Source organism: Mesocricetus auratus, unplaced genomic scaffold (assembly GCF_017639785.1).
Source record: "Mesocricetus auratus isolate SY011 unplaced genomic scaffold, BCM_Maur_2.0 Super-Scaffold_100010, whole genome shotgun sequence".
Lineage (NCBI taxonomy): Eukaryota > Metazoa > Chordata > Mammalia > Rodentia > Cricetidae > Mesocricetus > Mesocricetus auratus.
Genome location: NW_024429194.1, coordinates 53,608,486 through 53,634,015, shown reverse-complemented (window position 1 = coordinate 53,634,015; position 25,530 = coordinate 53,608,486). Strand labels below are relative to the sequence as shown.

General features: G+C 39.3%; 2 protein-coding genes across 5 annotated transcripts in view; both read right to left on the bottom strand.

The window, feature by feature from the left end:
• The window catches only part of Dnah7 (dynein axonemal heavy chain 7), a 275,393-nt gene extending 269,482 nt beyond the window's left edge, over positions 1 to 5,911 (bottom strand). For both annotated transcript variants that reach the window (XM_040753634.1, XM_040753635.1), the window contains exon 1: positions 5,792 to 5,911. The gene's annotated coding sequence lies outside the window, so the exon portion shown is untranslated. The remainder of the gene's footprint in view (positions 1 to 5,791) is intronic.
• A 5,564-nt stretch (positions 5,912 to 11,475) lies between these two features.
• Positions 11,476 to 25,530, bottom strand: part of Stk17b (serine/threonine kinase 17b) — a 29,809-nt gene continuing 15,754 nt past the window's right edge. For all 3 annotated transcript variants that reach the window (XM_005080914.4, XM_013121108.3, XM_040753632.1), the window contains 5 exons: positions 22,138 to 22,282; positions 20,242 to 20,368; positions 18,602 to 18,650; positions 17,334 to 17,513; positions 11,476 to 13,300 (listed from right to left, as the gene is read on the bottom strand). In XM_005080914.4, coding sequence (XP_005080971.1) covers positions 13,018 to 13,300; positions 17,334 to 17,513; positions 18,602 to 18,650; positions 20,242 to 20,368; positions 22,138 to 22,282 — 784 coding nt within the window. In that variant the 3' untranslated portion in view covers positions 11,476 to 13,017. The remainder of the gene's footprint in view (positions 13,301 to 17,333; positions 17,514 to 18,601; positions 18,651 to 20,241; positions 20,369 to 22,137; positions 22,283 to 25,530) is intronic.

Here is a 25,530-nt window from a genome sequence, read left to right as displayed (position 1 = left end):
GACAGAAAATAGATTAGTGGTTGTCACAGGCTGAGAAGATTTACAATAAACGTTTTTATTAGCAAATTCTGGATTTCTCATTGAGGAGGATGTAATGTTTTGGAATTATTGGTGTTGGTTATGTAAGCTGGTAAACAAAAATAATGACATAAATTTTAAATCTTTAAGTGGATCAATTTATAATGTGTGAATTATGCCTCCATAAAACTGTCATCTTAGGCTGAGAAGACAGTAAAATGCCGGTAAGCATGAATGAGGGCCTGTGTCAGATTCCCAGCAACCACAGACAGCTCCAGTGGCAGCCAGTTACCCTAGCCCTGTACTGGACAAATCTCCCAATGCCAAATTCAGGGAGAGACCCAGTGAAGTAGCTTTTCCTCTCTGGATTTGAATGGAGGATGTTCCATGAAAACAGATTCTTTATCCTTCACCGTTCCTCCAATCACTTCCTTCCATCTTTTCTTATCTCTCTCCTCCCACATGGAATCTTACTGAAGAGTCTAGGACTGAAGTGCCAGCATGAACTGTAGAAAATGTTTTGTGCTTCACTCCAGATTACTTCTGCCTTAATCTGAGCTCATCACCTTGTCCTCTTGGAGTGACAGGCAACACCTATATTTATGCTTTTGTGCTCACCAAACTGTCTTTTTAAAAGCCAGCATTCCAAACACGCAAAGCAACCTGAACCGCCTTGTCCATAACCTGCTCTGCCGACATCCATGTTCTCTGTGCTACTAAGTTGACAACTATGCAAATTCACTTAAAAGGAACGCCTGGACTTGATCCTTATAAGACACACTCCCCCATGGGGCACGCCCAAATAATCAGGAGATTCTATCCTTTCAATGTCTCAGACTTTGTTGTTTCTCTCAGCCCCATAACTCCATCCTCTTGCCAGGATATGTGGAACCATGGTCCTAGATGGCATCTCTTAGATCTGACCCTTGTCAACCCATCCTCCACACCACATCCAAATGAAGATCCCTTGAAACATGAAATATGATTATGTGAAACTCAACCTTAAAACTCTTTGAAGAGGAGCTCATGGCCCTGAGGGAAAGGCTAAGCTTGTTAACCCAATCCCTGCCTCCTCTCCTCCTGCCTTTCTGGAGACTCAGTTCCTTGGATGAGTCAGGCATTGTTGCCTCAGAGCAAATGCTGATCATCCTCCTGGAGTAGATCCTGCAGTGAGAACTATGCTCCTCAGATATTTCCCAGACACTGTGATTAAAGAAGATCAGCACTCACCTGTTTCTGATTCAAGTGTAGCCGACAGTATGGGCATAAGTAATCAGGACAATAGCTGTTTATGTACCATATAAATGCCATAGTATAGTGAATTTTTCACATCTCTATTTAGCACTTACTGCATTGGGTACTGTAACAAGTACTGCAATTTAGTATATTATTCTATAAATTTCATTGACTCTGGGATACATTTTCAGTTAAGCATGCAAAAATTAAAATTTTAATCCATTTTCAAACATGATCAAGTTCCAGCCACTTTCTCTAGCCTTTAAACTATTCCTAGAAATTTAGTTCCATTTTGGTATGATAGAAAGGGCAAAGAATATATGAAAAATGTCTTGAAAAAACTCATTTGGTTTACATATAAGGCAGGAAGGAAGAAAGGAATAGAAGTAGGAGGGAGGAGGCAGGAAAGCAGCCTTAGGAGTCAGGGGAACCTACACACAAATCCCAGTACATGGGAATTGGAGAACGTTGAAAGGTTACCTAACTGTCTGAAATCTGCTTCCTCTACTGCACACAGAGTGTGGCATTTGATTTGCCTGCATCATGCAAAGTGCATGAAATAACATGAATAAAAGAGCCAAATGTAACTCCTGACTCATGGTAGGTCCTTCAACACACTTCATTCTTTTTCTTCATGTATTATGTATTTCAGAACACAGATATATCCACAGGCAATACATTTTTTGCACAGACATACAAGCACCCATTCAGTAACGACACATTCTGTTAAGAGTTCAAAATGAGGCTGACTACTTAGATCCAATATTGTGGGGTTGTTTGCCATGTTTTTTCAGGGATACTGGAGCAAAGCCAAAGTAATTAAATCGCTAACAAATTTAGGAATATAGAAGTCCCGGCTACCAGCCAGTGTAACCATTCAACTTCTGGGAAGAAAGAGAGGGGTCCATTTGTAGTATCTCATGCTTAATCATTAGTGTTAAATGAATTAGGACCAGAACGAATCAAAGAAGCAAACAGCTGATAGCTGCTGTTCTGTAAGAGAAAGGAGTAGTTGATGTTCACACAGGTTGTAGCAGCCAAGAAGGCCTCGGTAAATGGCCAAGCGCTTTCTCTCCCTTTAAACTTGTTTTCAATGGTCTTTAGTCTGTGATTACTTAAATATTCATTTACTTCAGAGGCCTTTTTGTGCACATCTCAGTTTAAAACCTAATCACGTTCCAATTAAATTGGGATAACAACTGATTTCAAAAGAAGAAATAAACTATATTTTATCCGTAAAATTTGACTTTGAGTAAGAGAATTTAAACAGTTAATCCAGTTATACAAATTATGAAATTTAGCTATAAAATAACCCAGGTTTCAAGGGTGACACCACAGCAAATCAAAAAGCCTAACAGGCTTATGTGTGATTATTGGTTTACAGAGTGAGGGCTGAGCTATACATTACATGACAGAATATATTGCCTCATTTGTTCAGAAAGTCTATCTTATAATTTCCACTGATATATTTTGTATCCATTGGTCTGTCATTCCACATAACTGGGCTGATTGTACATTTGCAACTTCATAATTGATGACCCAGTTTCAATTTACAATCTGGCTAGAAATATCAGGATAATTAGCATATAGCTTTCCTTTGGTCTTTCAAAGGGGTATTATAATTACTAAATTTAAATTCCAGTGGTGAACCACAGAGGGTGGAATCCTCTGAACTAATTATAAAATAATCTTTTTTTTTTTTGCTCATCCTAAGGGTGAACTGCAGTATAGGTTGGCATAGGCCTGCACATGATTATTCATATGATTCTGGCCATGTTCATGCTTGTTGTGCCCACTGGAGGTCTTTTTGAAGTTTATTTAGCAACACATCCGAAGGGGAAGGAGTTCATATACTTCATCAAGATGGAAGATTGATTGGAAGATTTCCTACTAAGGAAACCTTAGTATTTCCATATAAGACCGTAGCTTTGTACACATATGTAAAACTATACAGGAAAAGACTGGAGTTTTTCTGTGGTCACAGACTATACTTGGTAAGGGCACAAAGATATAAAAAGACCTTAATTTTGAGTTATAGAAAACATCACAAAGAGGTAGAGTGGTAACAGTGGAGAAGCAGTGAAAGTTCTGGAAACCCAGGCACGGCCAGGTTGAGTCTTGAACAAAACTCCACTGCAATGACTTTCTACCTAGGAAACATCTTTGTCATATCTAGGGACCGTGAGAACAAGGGTACATTGTGCCAGACTCTGCTACCGATTCTGAATACGCATGTGAAGCTCCCAGAGCTATGAAGCGTGAAGCAGTGCTTCTCAAAGGGCCTGCCCTCACATTGCTTTCTCTAAAGTGTGGTTTCAGTGTCTCTCCACAGGCTCACATGTTTGGACACACAGCAGCTCTCGAAGGCTGCTGTAAGAAGCCAGGGTTATCTCTGAGGGCTCTCAGCCTGTCCACACGTCTATCCAACCCTGCTTTCTAACAAAGCCTGAAATACGTCGCGCTGGTTCATACTCCTGTCACCAGGCCTCCCCCACCTAGATGAACTACACAGTCAAACTCTTCCTCTCTTATGTTGCTCGTCTGGCATTTTGTCACAGCAACAGCAGCGATAACTGACAGACACACGGAAATGATTTGGCTCTCACAAAACCAAATGAATCCTACCCCTGGATAAGCTAGATTTTGAATAACATTGAACCACATTGCTTTGCATCTAGTACTATGTTCCAAGTTAAGTGTCCATGGCTAGTATCCAAAGAGATGTTAGCTGTGTCAAAGCAATTATTGAAATAGTATACATTAGATGTTTTACTTGGGGATTCCCAGGGCAAACTAAAGCTCCTGAAAAAGACAGCAGCAGCCAGTAGAGGAAAACGTGTGCTCTCATTCTTGACATGCAAATCCCTGTTTCTTTTCCCTCATTTTAAAAACACCTTCCTCCAACATGCTCAAATATTTGCAAATAAAAGTACCAATGGAAGATATCAGTGACCTCCTTCTAGAATGAAGAAGTAATCTTTTAATGTGAAAGGGGAAAAAAACTGGCAGACATCATAAATTTACATTATGAAGATTGCTTAATCACACTGTACGCAACAAGCTATTTAATCACAGACTAAGAGGTTCACTATTTATGACAGACCATAAATTCTACCCATTTGATAACACCACTCAAGAATTCTTGGACCCTTCTGTTGGTCTGTCTTGTCCAACTTAAATGTGATAGTTTTTGTTTTATCTTATTATATATTTTTAAATGAATGAACTGAATGAGAACCTAGTCACTAGGGTAAAGGTTAACAACTGAACTGTCACACTTGTTGGGAGAGGGAAACTCAATTTTCTCCAATAGAGTGACCACCGGTATATCAACCACTCCAAGACAGGCCTCATATTCAGGAGTACTTGACCAACATGTACCAAACTCCACAATTTTGTTTTGTGTGGTTTTGTTTGTTTGTTTCTTGGTGTGCTTTTATTTGGTTAAAGTTTGGTGGATTTTTTTTTTTTGTTTTCTTTTTGGATGTGATTTTATTTTGCTTTCTTGGTTTTGGGAGGGGTTGTTGTGCTGGGTTTTTGTTTTATGAGAAAAACAAAGTTGGGTGGGTAAGAAGGGAAAAGGATCTGGAAGGACTTGGGGGAGGGGAAGAATGTGTTCAAACTATATTTAAGTTTAAAAACTGAAATAAAATGTTTTTAGAAAAGAATTCTTCTGGCCAGGTGGTGGTGGCGCACGCCTTTAATTCCAGCACTCGGGAGGCAGAGGCAGGAGGATCTCTGTGAGTTCAAGGGCGGGCTGGACCGAAGGCCTCCAAAACAATACAGAGAAACCCTGTCTCGTAAAAACCAAAAGAGAGAGAAAAAAGACTTCTTCTGTAGCCTACTATTGTAATGTAAAAGAAAAAAAGCTCAAGAGTCATATGACAGAGCTCACATGGAGGATTTTTTATTATTGACAAGGGAATAGAAAAGGAGGGGGCATGGGGAGGAGAAAGAGGGAGGGAGGGGAAAAGAAGGAGAGAGGGGGAAGGGAGGGAGAGGGGGAGGGAGGAGAGGGGAGATAAGCACAGCCCTTTTAAAAGGAAATGTAGTGAATATGCACAGGTGGTGCCCTTAATGGCTACAGCTGAGGGCGTATCCTGTCAGAACCCCAAGAGCAGGCCAGTACAGATGCCTGAATGCTAACAACCACGTTTTGCTAAACTTTCACTCTTCAAGTTACACTACTCTCCAACTTCTTTACTCTGTTTCTATTTCTAGAAAAACATTTTTCTAGCGAGCCTGACCCTTCTATTTGTGATCATGGTGTCACTACTTTTATTGGCATGTTTTAATCACCGAACATCTTGACAACCTGGGTATATGCTGCTTACAGCAAGTAGAGTCTCCTCACCGACAAACGCTCCTCAAGACGGTTGTTGGTTGCTTTTACTCTTTTGTCTTTTTGGGCTCTGGGGCACCCGCCACCCAGCTCCAAAATACATCACACATGGAGTCTTATTATTACTTATGAATGCCTGGCCTTAGTTTGGCTTGTTTCTAGCCAGCTTTTGTCATCTTAAATTAAGCCACCTACCTTTCCCCTCTGGGCTTTTATCTTCCTTACTTCTGTATTATCTTAATTTCCTTCTTACTCCGTGGCTGGCTGGCTGGCTGGCTGGCTGGCTGGCTGGCTGGCTGGCTGGCTGGCTGGCTGGCTGGCTGGCTGGCCCCTGACGTCCCCTCTCCTCATTCTTCCACTGCTCCTCTTCCTCTTCCTTGTTTCTCCTCTTTATACTCTTCATATACCAGCCCCACCTATCCTTGCTCCTGTCTCGCTATTGGCTGTTCTGCTCTTTATTAGGCCCACCAGGTGTTTTAGACAGGCACAGTAACACATCTTCACAGAGTTAAACAAATGCAGCATAAACAAGTCACGCACCTGAAAATAATATTATACCACACAAGCCCTCTCCATTCTCTCCAACTTTTATTCTCTTCTTCCAGATTTCTTGGAAAATTGACCTATACCTACACCCTCTTTAATTACTTGGAAACTTGTTAGGTTCAATGATTGTTTCCTAATCCTCTCCCTAGAAGTCTACTTGTTAAACAAAGTCAACACAGACATTTTTTTCCTTAGCTGTTGACATTGCACTGCCCTTTTATAAAATTATTTTTATGTATATGTATGTGTGCCTGTGTAAGTTTACATGTACCGTGTGTTTGCAAGTGTCTGCAGAGGCCAGACGGCATTGGATCCCCTGAGACTGGACTTAGTGGCCACTATGAGCAACTTGATGTGGGTTCTGGCTCTCTGCAAGAGCAGTAACTGCTCTTCACCACTGAGCTGTCTTCAGTCCCAACCCCGTCTCTTTTTTTTAGCTCTCCTTACACCTTAATCACATTAGAGCTAGAAGAACAAGTAAAACATCATTGCAATGAACATCTGGATTGGGATTTACTAAATGCTCCTTTGTCTATACATTTTTATTGGAAACACAATTCACATGGTTGGTAGCTGCCCTTGTGCTGATAGTTTAGTAGTTACAGTAGAAATGGTCTTGCTTATGAGACTTGTAATATTTAAGAATTGGCCTTTAAAAGATTTGTAAAAATTCTACTTCTGTGAATTTGTGAGTGTGTCTATGTGCTAGGATGAACAAGCCTATACAGGTGCTGGTGGAGGTCAGAAGAGAGTGTTGGGAGTCTGAATGATTACAAGACACAGTAAGGACACATGAACTCTAAGTCAATGGCTAATTGAAAGAGGTGCAATAAGGAAATGCAAAAATACAAATGACTCCTAGAGGTTCCAGTTTTGATATTTGGGCAAGTGATGCTATCTTAACCAAGGAAGGACACAGATTCAAGGACCTAAATGTGAAGGTTATACTGAGGGGGAGAAGATATGATTTTGTTTAGATATATGCCATAGTTGAGGATGCTTAGATTACACCCAATAGAAATAATAGATAGGACTTAAGATCCAGGAGGAAAATCTGAGCAAAACAGGAAAGTTTGGAACTGCTTGTGCCAGAACAAGACAATAAAGCCTGGATGTTGCAAGGCATGTGATTTAAAGTAGTCCCATGCAGAAATTGCTCCTTACCACAGATTCACTTGCCAAGTTCCACACACCATTTTTCTCAGCACACTCTTAGGCTATCATGTACAGTTGATCTCATTATTCATCTACTTGCTTAAATTGGTGTCTCCAGAAACAACATTCCTGGTGACTCATGAGCATTTACAGACTACTATCAGTGATCAAAGCAAAACCAAGCTGAGCGAGGCTCCTTGCTCTTAGGTTGGCTTGATGGACTTCCTCCTGCATTCAGAGCCTGGGCCTTGGCTTATGCTGCCCCACACTAGAAGGATGCCCCTGTGTCAGGACAGACTGGCTGGCTTGTGAGTCCTCTCTTGTACTTTAAATAAAACTGTCTTTACTTTGATTTGGATTGAAACTTCCTAAGGAAAAAACTGGTCTTATTTTTTCAGTGCCGATAAATGAACCTTAAAGGTTTTCTTTGTCTTTTTCTTGTGGGGTTAGGGTGAGGCTGGGTTTTGTTGTTTTGGTGGTTTGAACTCCAAATTTTACATGTGCTAAAGCTCTTTTGAGTGAATATGCTAAGTATGCATGGGTTTCAGACGATGCTAGTGTCACTATTTTTAAAATCAAGATGAGAGCCTGCATAATGGATTTTTTGAGGAGGGGCTTGAATTAAAAATGTTAAACCAAATTTCTCACCAAAATATGCCTCCTCCCTTTATGCAAGGCAGATCTTCCCAAAGGAATTAGGGACCCTCTTTCTCCTGTACCCACAGTCTAGGTCACCTGCTGCCTTTTGTTAGAAAGTTTACATAAGGGTTGGTCTCATAGAGAAGGCTCTGAGTCTGAAATTGCCAGAAACATATTTGTGGCTTCTGTCATGATACTGTTTGAAAATTTTTTCAAAGAAAAATGCACCTAACAGAACTTGTTCTCTGCCAAGGTAACTTCACACTGTGTGTAGAGCAGTGTATGTTCACAGAGCTTTTAGGACCTCCAAAAGCACATACTAATATTGATTTCGTTTAACATGATGAAGTGTCTTGCTGTGTGTTTGGTCCCTATATCTAGAGGACTGTGATGTGGCTTGTGGAGAGAATTTAATGTTAGAAAACCAAGATTCAGGAGTTCATATGTGGGGACACCAGACCTTGAGCAGAGACCCACTTCCCCATCAGCCTGGGAGTAGGCAGCTGTAAGACAATGTTTACTAAAAACATGTTTACTAAAAACAATACAATGCCTGGGGCAATAAGTTCCTGAAAAGGGCTAGCCCACAGGAACCACCCTGTCCTCGACCTTTTCCAAAGACTAACCGCATCCTCAGACCCACCCACATCCACCTCTGGTGTCAGGGTATATAATAACCAGTCAGAGTAGGAATAAAGGAGAGCCTTCTTGAGGAGCCTTCGGGTCTATGTGTTGTCAATCCCTGACACCCTCACCACATTCTCGGACACAGGCTGCACAGCAGGCACGACATTCATACTTGTAGCCACGAGTTCAGCATTAATGTTAGGCACAGGTTTTTGTTTGCTTTGGCTTTTATGAGACAGGGTCTTGTAAATGTCATTCTGTAAATCTGTCTCTCTTATCGGTTGTTGAATAAAGCACTGTTGGCCAATAGGAAAGCAAGATAGCTGGGACTATCTTGGAGGAATCTGGGAAAGAGGGGAACAGACAGACACCATGTAGGCCACCAGAGTAAGAGGTCTGGACCCTTTTCTCCAGAGAAATACTTAGATTAACAATTATGGGCTAAATACTTAAGTCAGAGCTAGCCAGTAAGAAACCAGCAAACGGCCAACAGCTTCATAATTAATACAGTGTCTTGTGTGTTATTTGAGGACTGCAACTGTGGCAGGGCCCAGGCGGCTGGCAAGGAAGACTACAGGTTACAGGGTCTCACTGTATAGTCCAGCTAGTCTGTATGCATCTGAACATGCAGAAGACCCCCTGCCTTTGTCTCTTCAATATGGGCATTACAGGCATAAACCACTATTTCCAGTCAGTCCAAAGCAATGTAGATTATATATATATATTGGTTTTAGGAGACAGGGTTTCTTTGTATTGTTTTGGAGGCTGTCGGTCCAGCCCGGCCTCGAACTCACAGAGATCCTCCTGCCTCTCTGCCTCCCGAGTGCTGGGATTAAAGGCATGTGCCACACTGCCCGGCCGTAGATTATATTTTATGGGGTCTTTATCTTTAAGCAGAGATACAGTAAGTGAGGCTGTATTAAGATTATCTGCCAAAGAAAAGTGTTATAAGCTGAAGTTACTCAAACCCACCCTTGCGTTTCCTGGGGGGCAAAGCTTCAGAACTCAGAAGAGTGGGAGCCTTATACAGAATGTAGCTGTTACCATCATGAATGATGGGATCAACACAATCTCAGTCACAGATGTAGACCTCTCAGATGCTTACCTTTTATACAGAGTGACCTGCACAGACATGTGTTATTATTAGGGGACAGGCCTGTTTGTTTTCAAACTTGTATGGCTTTTCCAATGGACAGGATCAAATAAACACACTTGTACCAGAAGAGCACTCACAGACTGCCTGTGTCAAGGCTAGGCCTTCTGGGACGGTTTTAAGAACAGCAAGTATTAATATTCTTTAAGCACAAGGCAAATGTAAAGAAAAATGAAGGAAAGTGCTTTTTACTTCTTAGAAACAAGGACCATTAAACTGACAATGAGCAGCCTTTTGGGTTTTTTTTTTTTGTTTTTTTTGTTTTTTGTTTGTTTTTTTACAAGACAGGGTTTCTCTGTATTGTTTTGGAGGCTGTCGGTCCAGCCTGGCCTCGAACTCACAGAGATCCACCTGCCTCTGCCTCCCGAGTGCTGGGATTAAAGGCGTGAGCCACCACCGCCCGGCTCGCCTTTTGGGTTTTTAATCTAGAATGTTCATATAACATTTGTTGCATAAACAGTATGATTGTTCAAAGAAAGGATAGCAGGACAATCAACTTTATGTGAGCTTTACAATTAGTACTCAAAGTAATTTTGTAAATGTATAAATTAGTAATGACTTCCTAGTTGAAAGTCAGATACTTTTAACACAATTTGGAATTAAATACAGTCACACAACAATGACATAATTCTAAGCTGAATATCAAACCCAAACTTCAGGCTAGCGGTAGGACACAATTCTTAAGAACTAAGACTGGTAAATGCTGGATAGAAGGTTAAATGACAACCCACGGACCATTTGTAATCCACCCCAAATGAAGGAGCCGTGCCATAATGACACTGTCACCAGCCGCCTGCCACAGGAGAAATGCTGACTCTAAGACAATGGCTTTGTCTCCTTACAACTGCCGAGCCAGTGCTGCGGACTTGTATTCAGTGATTGTAATTCCAGTTTACTGGGTAACCTCAGCTGGGGGAAATAATGAAAATGACAATCCCATTGCCTTCTATACACCACCTGTTCCAAAATCTCACCTGCCCAGACCCATCCAAAACAGCACCAAGTTTTATGGACTATCCTACTTCAGCAGCTCTCCTGAGATGTGAGGTGGGTGCTTTGATTCCCAGAGGGGCTCTCCAGGTTCCTACTGAAGCAAGAGACGTCATCTGCTCTTGGTGGGCTTGTTCTTCGGGCTTGCAGGGAAAAGATTAAGAATTAAGGAATTTTCAGAGAGATTCTCTCAAAAGACATTCATTTCCACATTTCAACATGGGAAATATTTCAATTCACCTTTATGGAAAAACCGTTTTTATATTCTGTGTACAGCCACTATCTACTGTTTTACAATAAACAATTTCTCAAGAAGAGGTGCCAGAGTTCACAACTTGGTAGCCCATTAACTAAGGGGAACAGGCAAAGTATCTCAGGATTTTTCAGAGAAAGAAAGACAATGAAAAGTGATTTTTTTTTAACAAATGGCTTAAAATTAAATTTTCAAATGTTAACTCTTAGGGTCGGGTATTAATACTTTTTAAAGTTTTACAATAAAATACCACCTTTTGGGAAAGTAATCACTTTCCCTAATGATCAACTAACAACTTTACCTGAATTAACACTGGTGGAAAATACACAAGCATTCAATAATTGATCAACAACTCTTCAGCTTTAGACACACAAAAGTTAAATGTAGCATCTTCAAGTGTTTAGCTTACTGGGCCAACAGATGACTTCCTACAGAGTACATCTTTATTATTCCCAAGACAGGGCTCCTTTGGCACCTGAGTTGAGCACAGTACACAAGCAAAGAGTCTACACAAGGTTGTTTAAAGGCTGTTTTATCTTTCTATGCATATACATACACCTGTACACATACACATATGCACACACATATACAAAGGACGGCTTCTCCTTAAAAGATGACAAAGATAAAATGGACTTGATATTTAGTCAAACACCCAATGCCCATTTAAAATAGTTTAAAGTCATCTAAAGAATTCAGGATTTATTAACAATTTCAAGAATTTACAGGTTGTTAGACTGAACCCACTTCAATGTGGAAATACACAGGTTTTTTTTTTTTGGCAATGGAGTTTAATATAGTAGCATATTCATTTGACCAGTTATCTTAATACGACATTACTATAGACCTTTTATGGACACAAATGGGAAATCACCAGAGCATTCCTCAAGCCCCTCCCATCAGGACTGAACATAGTTATTGACCACAGACTCGATGACAGACTCATTTGTGTTGTTTCCAGCAGAACACACACACACACACACACACACACACACACACACACACACACACACACACACACACACACACACACGGACCCTGAAGACAGCTGCTTGTCAAGCCTCCTCACTCACCAGGAAATTCACATAACAACTCCAAGCAATGCATAATGTCTTATGCTACCTACTAAGGACTCTGGTGTTAACAGTTCTACCTTCTACCAATGTTCTGGTACTTTTGTGGGTGACTAATTGATGGGCTTGTGTTCTTGGACTTAGGAGATGCCCAACACTAAGTAAGCTGCCCAGACTTAACATTCCCTTCATGAATATGTCTAACTGATTGAGTTAGAGCACATTTGGTTTTACCCATTCTCCTCCCCTCTGATATTTCCAAAGGATGAGGAGGGCTCTTTAATTTACATACCACAAATATCCATCTTTAGGTCTGATGTATGAGTGTGCAAGCACATCTGAGTTGGAAAACGATCTATACTTTGACTCAGCTTACAGAGAAGCAGCCTGGATCGGCCTTGCCTCCCCTCTGCTTTGCCTGACAGGCCCTCTCACAGAGTACACTGCACACAAAGGAAGTTTTACAGTTTTCAGTTCGTGGTAACTGTGAAGCATTTTCAACTGCAAATGTCTCTGGAGTATTAATAATGAATAATGTCTCGTTACATATTGTGGTTTATACTTGACACTGTTTCCTCAAACAAATTCTGTCAATAGTCATGCATAGGGCTCGCCTTAGAGAGAACCTACATATTCCAATATTTTCATTTTGTTCCATCTTCTCTAGCCATAATATAACCCATTTTTCTTGATATGTAAAATATTTTAAAAGTTCAACTGAACTTGAATTCTTTAGTTGCATGTAAACTCACATGCACAATTTACATTTTTGTCATATATTTAAATATTTTTCTCTGTAAAACAATTTCAGGACAGGAAATGATATGCTAGCAAAAAGAAACCTAGCATTTAAACTGTTCCCTAAGTTGTTCTAAGCAAAAGTGCATTTATAATATAAACATATCATATATGAAGCTAAAAACACAATCTCACACCAGAGAAGATTTTAACTTTCCAAGTCAGTCCAGATGAGTCACAGAGAAAAGTGCTAACACAGCAAATCTGGAACAAGTTCGTGGGGGCTGGGCAAGGAGTCATCAAAACGAAATCTTTTAGAGATCATGCTGCTATCCTCAGGGATATTCTCCTTGTCCTCCCGGTCTCCACAGCTTCCATTACAGGAGGACTTTGGGGTCTTCTCTTCAGAGGACCTGAGGGTATGATCCTGGATTTGAGAGGAATCTGACGTTTCCTCAGGGTGAAACAAGCTTCCAAAGTCCCACTGCTGCAGCCAAGAATGAGAAAGGCAGGACTCCGCTGTTGGTCTTTTCCTTTGGCAGAAAGCAGAAAGGGAAAAGTGAGCATGTGAAACAAGATGAGGACGTCTTTCAATTACATTTTAAAATGAACATGAAGATAGCACATATCATAAAGTCCCACCAGTATAGTAGAAACAGCTAATTTTTATGAACTGCTTAGGCATATGTCACAGGGCTATTTCACATGCTTCAATACAGTACTTAATAATCATAAGAAACCTAAGAAATAGGTTCCATTATTGTCACTTAACAGATGATTGAAGGAGATACCAAAAGACTTGTATTTCAGGCAAATTTTCCCAAGCTGTCGGTATTAAGTTACAGTCTAGATACTGAATGTCTCCTAAAAGGCCCTGTGCTATCAAACTTAGCCAACAACCTGTGACATTACTGGAAGGTAGTAGAACCTTTAGGATAGGCCTTGCTGAAGGCAATCGGAACACTGACGATAACCGTGGTAGAGATAAAGTAACTGAGCCTTCCTCATAGGGCCTGTCAGGTTCCACCTCGCCACAGCCCCAAGCAGCAGAGACAACTGGCACACACTGAGAGGTCTTGAGTGAACCTCTCCTCCTTGCAAGTGAAGGTCTGTATTATCCTCTCATGGCAATGAAACCTGCCTAGAGTCAAGCGGAATCTTGGTCTACAGTTTGTACTTACAAGTATCTACCTAAGGAAGTGAAAAGTAAAATTATTTTCTCCATGTGACCTCCAGATAGTTCCTCTATGACCATTTTTGTCATTTGCATACCTGATAATGCACCAATCACAAACTATGCATCTTAGTGACCTTCCACATAGTTAGGATGGTATTCTGAAGCAATGGAGCTTCCCTTAGGGTTTTACACTTTCACTGTCAATTACATTTGTATGCACATACCACACACACACACACACACACACACACACACACACACACGGAAAAGAAAAAACTGAGAGAGAGCTGAAACTAGAAAAACAATTGACAATTGACTTTATATGCTCTTTTATGACTCATGAGTCCTTTGGTCTGCATTCTATCCTTCCTTATCACTTAATGTCACCCTGTCTTAGTCTCTTTCCTAAATGTTATACTATACTTACACTTTGAGCTCTTTACATCTATACATGCATATATTATAATCTAAAATACACATATCCGGGAGACCATACAAGCTGTTCCTCTAGTTTGAGGCACCTCGCTCAGTATACTTTCTAAGTTCACCCATTTTCCTACGAATTTCATGATTTTTCTTTACAACTGAGTAATATTTCATTTTGTATATGTACATTACCCATTCATCTACTGATGAGCATCTAGATTGGATCTATTTTCTTGCTATCATAAACAATCATGGGTGTACAAATATCTCTATGGTAGGATATAGGGTGTGAAATAGCTGGGTCATCTAATAATTTAGTTTGAATTTTAGAGAATCTACAAGTTAATTTCTATAATGAATATATGGAGTCTCACAAGCAGTGAATAAGGATTCCTTGTTCCCCAAATCCTCTCCAACATGAGTTATCAGATTTGTTGATAGCCACTCTGACTGACTGAGGTGATAACTCAAAGTAGATAATACAACTTAAGTATCTTTCTATAGCAACACAGAATTGACAGATATTTTATTTGTCACTTCCATTCTGGTATACCACAGTCTGTTTAACCAGACCCCTACTGGTGCTTCCAACATCATGTTGTTATAAACACTGGTCTGATGAACACTAAGGAAACGCTTTCTAGAAACCTGGTTGATTATCTCCAGAACAGGGATTTGATTTTTGTATTTTGAAACATGGTTTTAGGAGTCCTCCCAATTACCTCTAATATTCAACAATACCAGTATCTTCTAGAGGACTATGGAAAACAATTAAGTTCTTATAGTATTCCACATGTACTTTTTGGAACTTTCTTCTTTAATCTTTGTCATACATGTTCGTTTTCAGTCCTAGGGATCAATCCCAGGGCCTCACACAAATGAAGGAAATGCTACCATTTAGCTTCACCCTCAGTCCATGAATTCACATTTGTGTAAGGCAATACAAAAAAAAAACCTGTTTCTATAAATGTCTTCTTAGAGAAAACATTAGTCAATGACAATGACCACGCTTGCTTGCCACTGACTATAGAACAATGGGAATTGCACTTAACTTTTAGATATGCTTTATTACAGAATAAACACTTGCTTTATTTTCTAAGGATGATTGTGATGGTTTGAAAGAAAATGGCCCCCAAAGGGAGTGGCACTATATGGAAATGTGGCCTTGTTGACGGTGTGGTCTTGATAGAGGAAGTGTGTCACAGCAGAGGCCTCATATATGCTCAAAATACTACCTAGTGTCTCAGTTCACTTCCTGTTGCCTATGAATCAGAGACATAGAATTCTCTAATACCATGTCTGCCTGTTATATTCCCAGCTGTCATGCTCCCTCCCTTCCATGATGATAATGGACTGAACTTCTGAAACTGTAACCTGCCACCTCAATTAAATGTTTTCCTTTATAAGAGTTGCCATGGTCATGGTGTCTCTACACAGCAATAGAAACTCTAACTAAGATGATTTTTTTAAGCCAAACTGGTCAGTTCAATACTGCTAGTAAGTGAAATACTGCATGCTTCAATTATACACAAAGACACAGAATGGAGAGAATTGGACAATGATGAAGGAAATGGCTTTGCATTTCCTCTTCGCCTCCACATCTGGTATCTGCTCATAGAGAGGTTCCTTTTATACACGAAGATGCTCCTGTTCACAACAGTTGAGAGGAAAACTGCAGTGCAGATGCTGTCATCCTGACCTATGCTGAACAATAAATGTGTCAGAAAACTAGATGAGAATCTAGTCAAGCTTGAAGGCATGTGCTGGCCAAGCAAAGAAATGTTAGTGAAATTATCAAAATCCTTCAGTTCAGAAAGTCTCTGGAAGAACTATAAATCGAGAATTATTTTCTGCATTAAAGTTTATGCTCTTAAAAATAGTGACTGCTCCTGGGCATTGGAAGCAAACGCCTTTAACCCCAGATCTTGGGAGGCAGAGGCAGGTGGATCTCTGTGAGTTCAAGACCAACCTGGTCTACAGAGTGAGTTCCAGGACAGTCACAACAGTTACACAGAGAAACCCTGTCTTGCAAAAAAAACAAAAAAAAACCAACCAAACAAACAAAAAAACTAAAGGAAAAAAATAGTGACTGCTAAATCTTGAAAAGACTGATTTCAATGATATTTACCCAATACTTTGAGTCTTAAAACTGCTTCTTTATTCAAAAGTAGGGGAAATATGTATAAACTCAAATGTTAAATAGGAATCATTTGGTAGATATTTCTAGTTTTTTGTTTTTGTATATAGTCTTTTATAATTAAAGTAGTAATGTTCTTATTACAAAGAATTTAGACTTTAAGCAAAGACTATTTAAGAAAACAAAAATGGCTTGTAAACAGAAACCACAATATTATTTATATGAAATATATATTCATGTCCAAAATACACAGAGTTGTTTTTGTTGTTTATTTCTTTTATTTCATCTTGCAGATAAAGAAACTGGGTCTTCTAGGAGATTAACTGCCAAGAACAGAAGTCTGAAAAGTATGACCACTGGCCCTGAGGAAACAAGCCAGCCTTGAAGAAGAGCTGGGCCTCTCCTTGCCTTGAAGCTGACAATGGTCAAGGGTCTGGAGGTAGGATCAGGTAGGATCAAGTCCTTTCTTCAGTAAATCCCATGAAGCATTGCATTGTAAGCATATGTCAGGGTGAAAGATACTCTGTGCCCAAGGCTTTCTATTTTTAAGCAACAAAAATTTGAATATTCTTATATATAAAGTGAACCCACTCTTGAGCAGATATCTAATCCTTTAAGATTTAGAACAATGTCACACTTTGCACAAAATACAGTCTTCCCCAGGACCCCACCCACTTTCCTTTCAACTTTCATGTCACCCCATCATGGTTTCCAAACATGGGATAAAACATGTATTACTTGCATTTTTTGTGTGTATAGAATGTATCTTCTTAATAAACACGTGCAATTTGTTTTGTAACTACATTTAATTAATGTCATTACTTACTCTGGATTCTTTACTAGAAGGCTCTGGATGAAGTCTGTGGCCAGTTGTGAAACTGATGAGAAAGTCTCTTCTGAATAATCTACATTAACTTGAGAAATATTCAGGTATGTTTCTTGATTATCTTCTCCTACAAATGGTGATGTATGAGTTAACAACATATATGCTATTATGCCAATATTCCTGAAAAACAAATAAGGGATAAATAAACGTACATTAATTTAACATTTATAGGCAATACAATTAATAGTTCACAAATTCCTGTCCTTGAAACTGTCAGTTTAAAAAAAAAGAGAGAGAGACTTAAAATGCTTCTAGGGATTACTATACTATACAAACAAATAGTTGTTACTTCCATTTGCCTCACAAAGAGAACAGGGAGTCCACACTTATGTTACATATAACATCAACATAATCCATTGAAAATATCATTTTATTTATAGTCTATACAATGTTCAGTATAGACACATGCTGGGTACAAAAACCAGCTGCAGTTTTAAGTCTGTCCAATGACACAATAATGATCTGAGTGATATAACCAGGGTTTTGCGCAAACTCAATCTGCAAGTTTGGCAAAGCACAAGATTGGATGAGCAAAAGTTTTCAAGTTGTAAATATGCTAAGGTCAATGCTGGTGAGGAGCTAGAACAAGACAACACAGCATGCTTTACACATGTGCTAGTCACCAGATCTTCTGTATCATTGTAAACCGTTAGTTTCAAAGAACCAGGAGAATAAGGCTAAAGTCTGCACTCGGTTTAGGAAGTCATACAATCTGTTCTCACAACAGAAATTCTGTTGCCAATTCTGGTGCTACTCCCTGTCGGGGTCTCTCTGAGATAGCTGCGAACCACACAATTCCCTAGAGGTGAACCCTGTCAACTGAGCTTCTGTGTCCATTTGACCTCCTTCTGCTCAGTAATGCCATGACTAACCCTTCTAGACTCGCACAGCTAAGCACAGCATCAGGCCTGGCTGTGACTGACCAGCTGCGGCACCGTAGCTTCTTGAGCGTTTTACTTGACTACAGAGTATGTGTCACTGATTGGGGCTGCTCAACTGATGTGCCTGGACAGAGGGAGTTCCTACTTCTGAGCCTCTGGCTCGAGAGCTTACTGAAAAGAACAGGCAGGTCAAAAGTCTTCAATGATATCTTCTGAATAAAGCCTCTGAAAGAAAGTCTTATTTTTTAGCTATTAATTTTTTAAAAAAACTACATATCTATTATTTGATTATGAAAGATGGTATTTAGATAACCTATAGATTCTTACCACATATCTGTTGCTGTGGTAATGGGATCATAGTTGAGGATTTCTGGAGCTGAAAGAGAAAATTAAATTAAGACTCAACATAGGCAAACTTTAAAATACAATAATCATCTAGCATTAAATTACAGCTTGAATTGCTTATAGAAGGCAGAGTAATACAATGCCAGTAGGAATTTAGTGGAGTTTTAATTATCTTGAGATTATATGCTAAGACATATCTAATATTATGAAAATTGCATGATGAAGTGGGCAGTAGGCCAAGTCATCTCTGCACTTCTCGAGGGGCAACTGTGCATGAGGGAGAGCCAGCGGATCAAAGCGGATCTCAGAAAAGCCATTGTGAGGAGATGAAATGGAAAAACCCACAGTCTTTACAACTGTAGTTTTACTGCTTTGTTATTAATTTATATTATTTTGTTAGCCTTAGGTAAGCTTATCTTTTCATGAATCATGTACTTATAAAGACATTGTAAGAAAAAAATGAGGCTTCTTACAAATGATAAGATTTTCAAGCAGATTATATTTAAATCATCAAAAACCTAACTTCCTAAGCAATTTTTGGCTGCCTCTTTCCTTCCCCCCTCCAAAAGGAAAAGTAAATTCTCTATAGTTCCTGAACTTTACAGTAAATTTCCAATTAGTAAAGCTCAAAACTGAAAACTGTTTCTCAATATGGTTTTATAATCTCTTCAAAAAAAGTTCTTAACTCTAACATTCTCATGAATGATACCTTTGAATCATATACGCTGTCAGCCTCAGTAAGCTACCTATGACCTTCCAGTATACATCCGAGAGCTATGTTATCATTAACTACAGCTGTGTATTCTAGGACACTATAGCCTGTATTAGGATCCAACAGTTAGTAATTTTCATTTTTGGGAGAAAACTGCCTAGCTTATGGGACTTGCTCTGTTAGCTTTATCTTTTCAATGAGGATGTTCATTTGGGCAGTAACAGAAGGTAAAAATATTACTGCTATTTCTAAATATTTGAAACTTATATGCTGTTTAACACATCTTAAGAATCTTTTGTAGGTGTAATCAATATTTTTGATTTAGTACATTACTCCCAGATTACATCACCTTTGGTATCCCTTCCCCCCAACACACCTTTACAGCCCTATTAACAACTCTTACATTTGGAAACAGTAGCAACAAATAACAAATGACACCCACAAAACCAAAGACTGCATAGAGCTTTGGGGCTAGGACCAGACAGAAGTAGAAGTGAGAGCTATTCAACAGGCAGACTCTGGCTCATAGGCCACTGGGTTCTGTTTCTCTCCTCTGCCTTTTGCCTATTTGCTACTGATTTCCCTTTTATACTTTTTTCCTTACATACAAAGCCAGTAGAGACAAGCACTATGCTTTTACACTTAGCCAATGTCCTTGAGTTGTTCTAAATGCTTAATATATCCTTGTATTCACTATAACTCATTTAATGAGTCATATCCAAAGCTGAATACATTAAACTTTTTGAATCAGATGAATCCTGGTATTGTGTAATCTAAAGTATGTGAGGATCTTTCTGGTTTTGGTGCTAAGCAAGCATTCCACCACATGAGCTTCATTTCTATCATAAAATACAATTTTAAAGAGGTATCTATAATTTCAAAATGGCATACAAATCAATTGATTTCTTACCTAAGTATTCAGGTGTTCCCATGATTTCCCGAAGTTCACAAGCATTCCCAATTTTTCGAGACATTCCAAAATCTACAATTTTTATGTCCCCAAGTGGGTATATACTGCTCAATAGTATATTCTGTGGCTAAATAAAGCACACGAAAGGTGATAAGCAACAGAAAATAAAAGAGGACTTTTCTAGACTGAAGATAAAGCAAGTATAACTTGTTGCTTAGCTCTTACATATTTCTTAGAGCACTTCATCTAACATCCTCTGAATTGCTAATTAGGAGGAGTACACATTTAATAATGAAGGAATTAAAAAGGCAGTCAAGATGGATTTTCAGTGTAAGATGTTGGGTTCATTTTGAGACATGAAATACATAGTAATAAAGATAAGGGCAGCACATTCTGCCCACAAAATGTTCAAGTGATGAACACACACACATACCTGCACATATGCACTTGAGCGCGGGCGTGCGCACATACACACACACACACACACACACACGCGCGCGCGCACACGTACACGCGCGTGCACACACACACACACACACACACACGAAGTCTTAGAAGAAAGCTGATGTTCAGGCTGAGCCTCACAGGAAAAGAAGGAATCTGTCAATCAGAAAGGTGCTCTTGAGACAGCATGAAAGGACTAACATGCATATCCATGTCCACATTAGAAAGTGGTCCTATACAGCGAATGGTTCTAGGTGAGCTGGGCCTGACTGTCCCAGGTTCACGGCTTACACAGTAAGATGTGTGTGTCCTCCACTGTCTCCGAGAGCCATATGACTTGACTTTATTATTGGAGGTGTAGAGACAATGACAAAGTGCCCTGTCAGAACCCATTATAAATGCAGAAGCCCTGCTGACCAACTTTGTACAAAAATCCTAATAGCCTTTTAACTTGGGGACATTAAATCACAAGAGACAAGTAAACTGTTGTCGGCTTCATGGTAACAGTGTTAAAAGTCAGGTTTATGGGCCACCCGACTTCAAGTGCTCTGTGACACAGAGTACTGTGTGACAGTTTGCCTTACACAGGACAAAGACCAAACAGCTGCTGATCACAGATAATCACCTGGCATTTACTATGCTGCCTCTTCCCCAAGCATGTGATTACAGGAGAACAGTGGGGAGGCTAGATGGTTAAAAACTTCCTCCCCCTCCACAGGGGAGCACATACAGATGCAGTTTTTGTTTTGTTTTTTAAAGGGATAGGATAAATAGCTGGGCAATATACATCAAATGACATTGAATCTACAGGTGGAAAAAGATTTGGAAATTAGAGATAGGCCTGGGCTATGAGAGGCAACGATTCTGGAATTACATTATGAAAGTGGCAGAAGAACCCAAAGGCAGGCAAACTATACAGACAGAACAGAATCCATTGTTTAACAGATAGGAGACAGGTTCTTTGGACTTTAAGGCCCGTGTGCAGCTGCAGAGGACAGACAAGGAACACCACCACCAAAGCCCATGGCTCTGGGGACTGCATTGAGGACTCTGATTAACCTACAGAGACAAGGGACATGACACCTTAGAGACAGTGAGTGAGATATGGGGGCAGAGGAATGAGGAAAGGTAAGAGGGTAACAGTCAGTAGTCAGAACCAATCACTTCTAAGTGGGGACGTGTTAGGCAATGTCTGAGATGTGCCTCTTAAAGCAGGAGGGATTACATATAAGGGTGATGGATTTTAAGTGGTTTAATTCAAGCTTACCAGGAGTATATCCTTCTCCTGTCTGCCAATACAAAGGAAAGCCCAATGTGGCGCTACACAGGCAGAGGCACCCCCAAGTCTAGAGGACCATGACACACACCTTATTGCTACCAACACCAGTCTGACACTGAACTACCAAGAACAGAGAAGGAACACTAATGTTGTTTTAAGTCACATTGCCATACCTTTAAATCAAGGTGAACAATGTTATTCTGATGTAGATAATAAACTCCTTCAAGTATTTGTTTAATGAGTCTGATAACATCATTTTCAGATACCATTTCAGCCAACTCAGGTAAACACAGGTTGAAAATTTCTCCACCTGCAGCACTGAAAGAAAATTCAAATACAAGTATTAAAATCATCTATCTAAAAATAACCTTTAAATATTGTATACCCATTAGGTAAATGTCCGTATAAATGTTTGTTGGTATGTGTATACCATCTCAGTGGCTGCCAAGACTAAGAAATATGTATATAGGATATGGTGGCCTCAAACCTAAGTTCAAAGCTGAAAGTTCCAAGCACCAATGCTTCACACTGTAACTGTAAACTGTCACTGACTAATCTGTACATAGCATACCAAGGAAAACCATGAGAATTTGCTGCTAACACTTGTTTTATGACAACATGGGAAAAAATTTCCACTGGTAAAGAGCATGTCTGAAGGCACCAATAACATATACTCCACTTCAATCCTACCCTAATCACTAAAACATGAAAATTCAGGAAAACTGCAATCTGGAAAAAGAAATACATTTATCCTCATGGATATTTAATATACTGGCCACTTTTTTCCCTACATTCTTCCCCAAGGTCTCTTGAGGAAGGAGTAGGAATCCATGGTGTAGGCTGGCAGTACACCTTTACCCCTCCCTTTTTAGCTACACTATTTACAATAACTAAAAATCCTACTCAAAAATAGAGTGGTCTAACTACATTCCTGCAATGGTGCCAGGATAAGATTAGCAATTATAACTGCAAATACAATTCTAAGAAGGTAAGAAAAAATAAAAAGATGACACATTAAGTCTTCAGAAACTTGTTTGCTAGGCACTTAAGGGTACAGAATATACCATGAACTGAGAGCATCACAGAAAGCAAGGCGCAGCTCTGCAGGGCACATATTCTGGCTGTTGCTAAATTAGCTAGTACACTGCATTTTTAAAATGGTTTTCTACAGTGACATATTTAATCGACAGAACTTTGTAATTTCCTCACATTGCTGCCATACACAATTGCAGAGTTATTGCTTGTAAATTATAAGCAAGTTCCCTTTTTAAGTTATTCTGTTTCAAGGGCAGCTTTTGTCTCATAGCCTTCAAGAAAATTAACAAGTATATACTAGTTAATTTTAGTTTGCTCAAAATTCAGCACTATTAAAAACTTTCTATGCTTATTTAGAAAACATTTTCCTTTTACTAGTTTTTGAAGGTATTCTCCTATATATGCCTTTAAAGCAGTTAGTGTGGACAATGCCTTCACTTCATGGAATGGGGATGCAGTGACTCATCTATTCTCAAAATCCCAATCTATAAAAGATGTAACAATACCACCTTCTAGAAAAGCAGCATTTACTTATTTATTCAAACAGCAACAACAACAACAAAAAAAGGACTAAAACAGTCACAGACACATTATAACTAGAATGAATACTTTCATGTGGGCTACGTATGTTGGTAAAAAATAAAAAGATCTAAAACATATTTAAAAGTGACAAGGTGATTACAAGAACTTCGTTTAATTTACAAAAGTAAACGCTTGGTTAAAAAAAGGTTTGGATTGCCAGGTGGTGGTGGCGCATGCCTTTAATCCCAGCATTTGGGAGGCAGAGACAGGTGGATCTCTGTGAGTTCGAGGCCTACCTGATCTACTGAGTGAGTACCAGGACAACCTCCAAAGCTACAAAGAACCCTGTCTCAAAAAAGCCAAAAAAAAAAAAAAAAAAAAAAAAAAAAAGAAAGAAAGAAAAAAGGTTTGGATTGAAGCAAAACTCGAAAATACAAAACTACAATAGAACTATCAGAACCCCTAGCTATATTAATTTCTAAAGAAAGTTTTACATATATTTATAAAGTTAGCAAATGCAGTAACTGAAAAAAGTACATTTTAGAATAACCTTGGGGGATTCAGATTTTGTGTGTAGTTGGACATGCACTTATTCTTTGAGCCAGCAATCAGCTTCCAGGAATTTACCCTGACGCTCCACCTCCACAAATAATACCACCTATGTATGATGGGCTAAATCAAATGGCAAGCCACGCAACGGAGTCCTTTGGAAACTAGCCATACATGGGGTTGGGTCATGGCACAGTGATGTAGCATGTGCTTGTAAAGAATGAGGTACCGAGTTCAACCCTTATTAACACACACACATGCTCGCACACACAAGCGCCAAACATTTTTACATGTCTGAGTCTTAAATTGTGCAAACCTTTTTTTTATAGTTAGAATGATTTTTAACAACGTTCTAAAATATGAAATCCTAACCCTGAATATACACAGAAGCAAATGTACCTAACCTAACTGTATAATTCTGACTCTCTGAATATATGCCATAGCAGGCAATACTTTAAAAGAATGGCAAAAAGAAAAGAAAATGGGGGTGGGGGCTTGGGGGGCGATCCAGTCACTTGCTGCTAGGTGTGGCATTAGCAGGTTCGTGCTGAAGGGCCAGATACCACCCCAATGAAAACCAGACCATCAAGTAGAGTGGGCTGACCAGGTTCAGCCAGGGAAGATTTAAGGAAATATTAATGTGCAGAACCAGAAGTCTTCAAACACTAATCCAATCACATCAGAAAGATACAGAATGGAGATTTAAAGCCTACCTGAAAAATTTCAATCTTTGATAAATTAGGCATACAGAAAAATAATGGAAGAATCTGATTAGGGCCTACTAATTTAATCATAATGGGCTATTTTTAATTATTGCTAGCTAACAGTTTAATGAAACCATTAATACATGGTGATAGTCAAAAGGGAGACAGGGAAAAGAAACACTTTGACTAGAACACCAGCTTAATAAATGTAGAATGAATAATGGGATTAGACAGAGCTATGTCCTGACATCCACTGTAACTGCTAATTCAAGCGAGTATGTCAATGGCTACTGGAATTTCTGCAGGAACGTGTGTCAAAGAGAAGGGTATCCACTAGCTCGTCACTCACATTAGTGCCTAACCACAAGAGGCTGTTCCTTTCTAATGAATGCGAGATCTGGCAGACCACATTACTCATCTTCAAATTCAACAAAACCAGCTGACGTTAATGCTACTTGATGTGACGTACTAAGAGACACACATTATCACCCACACTACTGTCCTTATCAAACATGTTACAATCTAATGATGGGATACAATCAGACAAATCTAGAAAAAGTGGCATTTCCTGTGATAAATGATATGCATTCACCACCCCCAAAAGTCAATGTCATAAAAAACAGAATGATTAAAGAGACTTTACAAATAAATATAACTATGTGAAGCTTGACTGGATTTTGAGCTGGAAAAAAATAATTCTTATAAAACATTTTGGAGACCATCAGAAACATTTCAATGTGGACTAGGAATGACTTA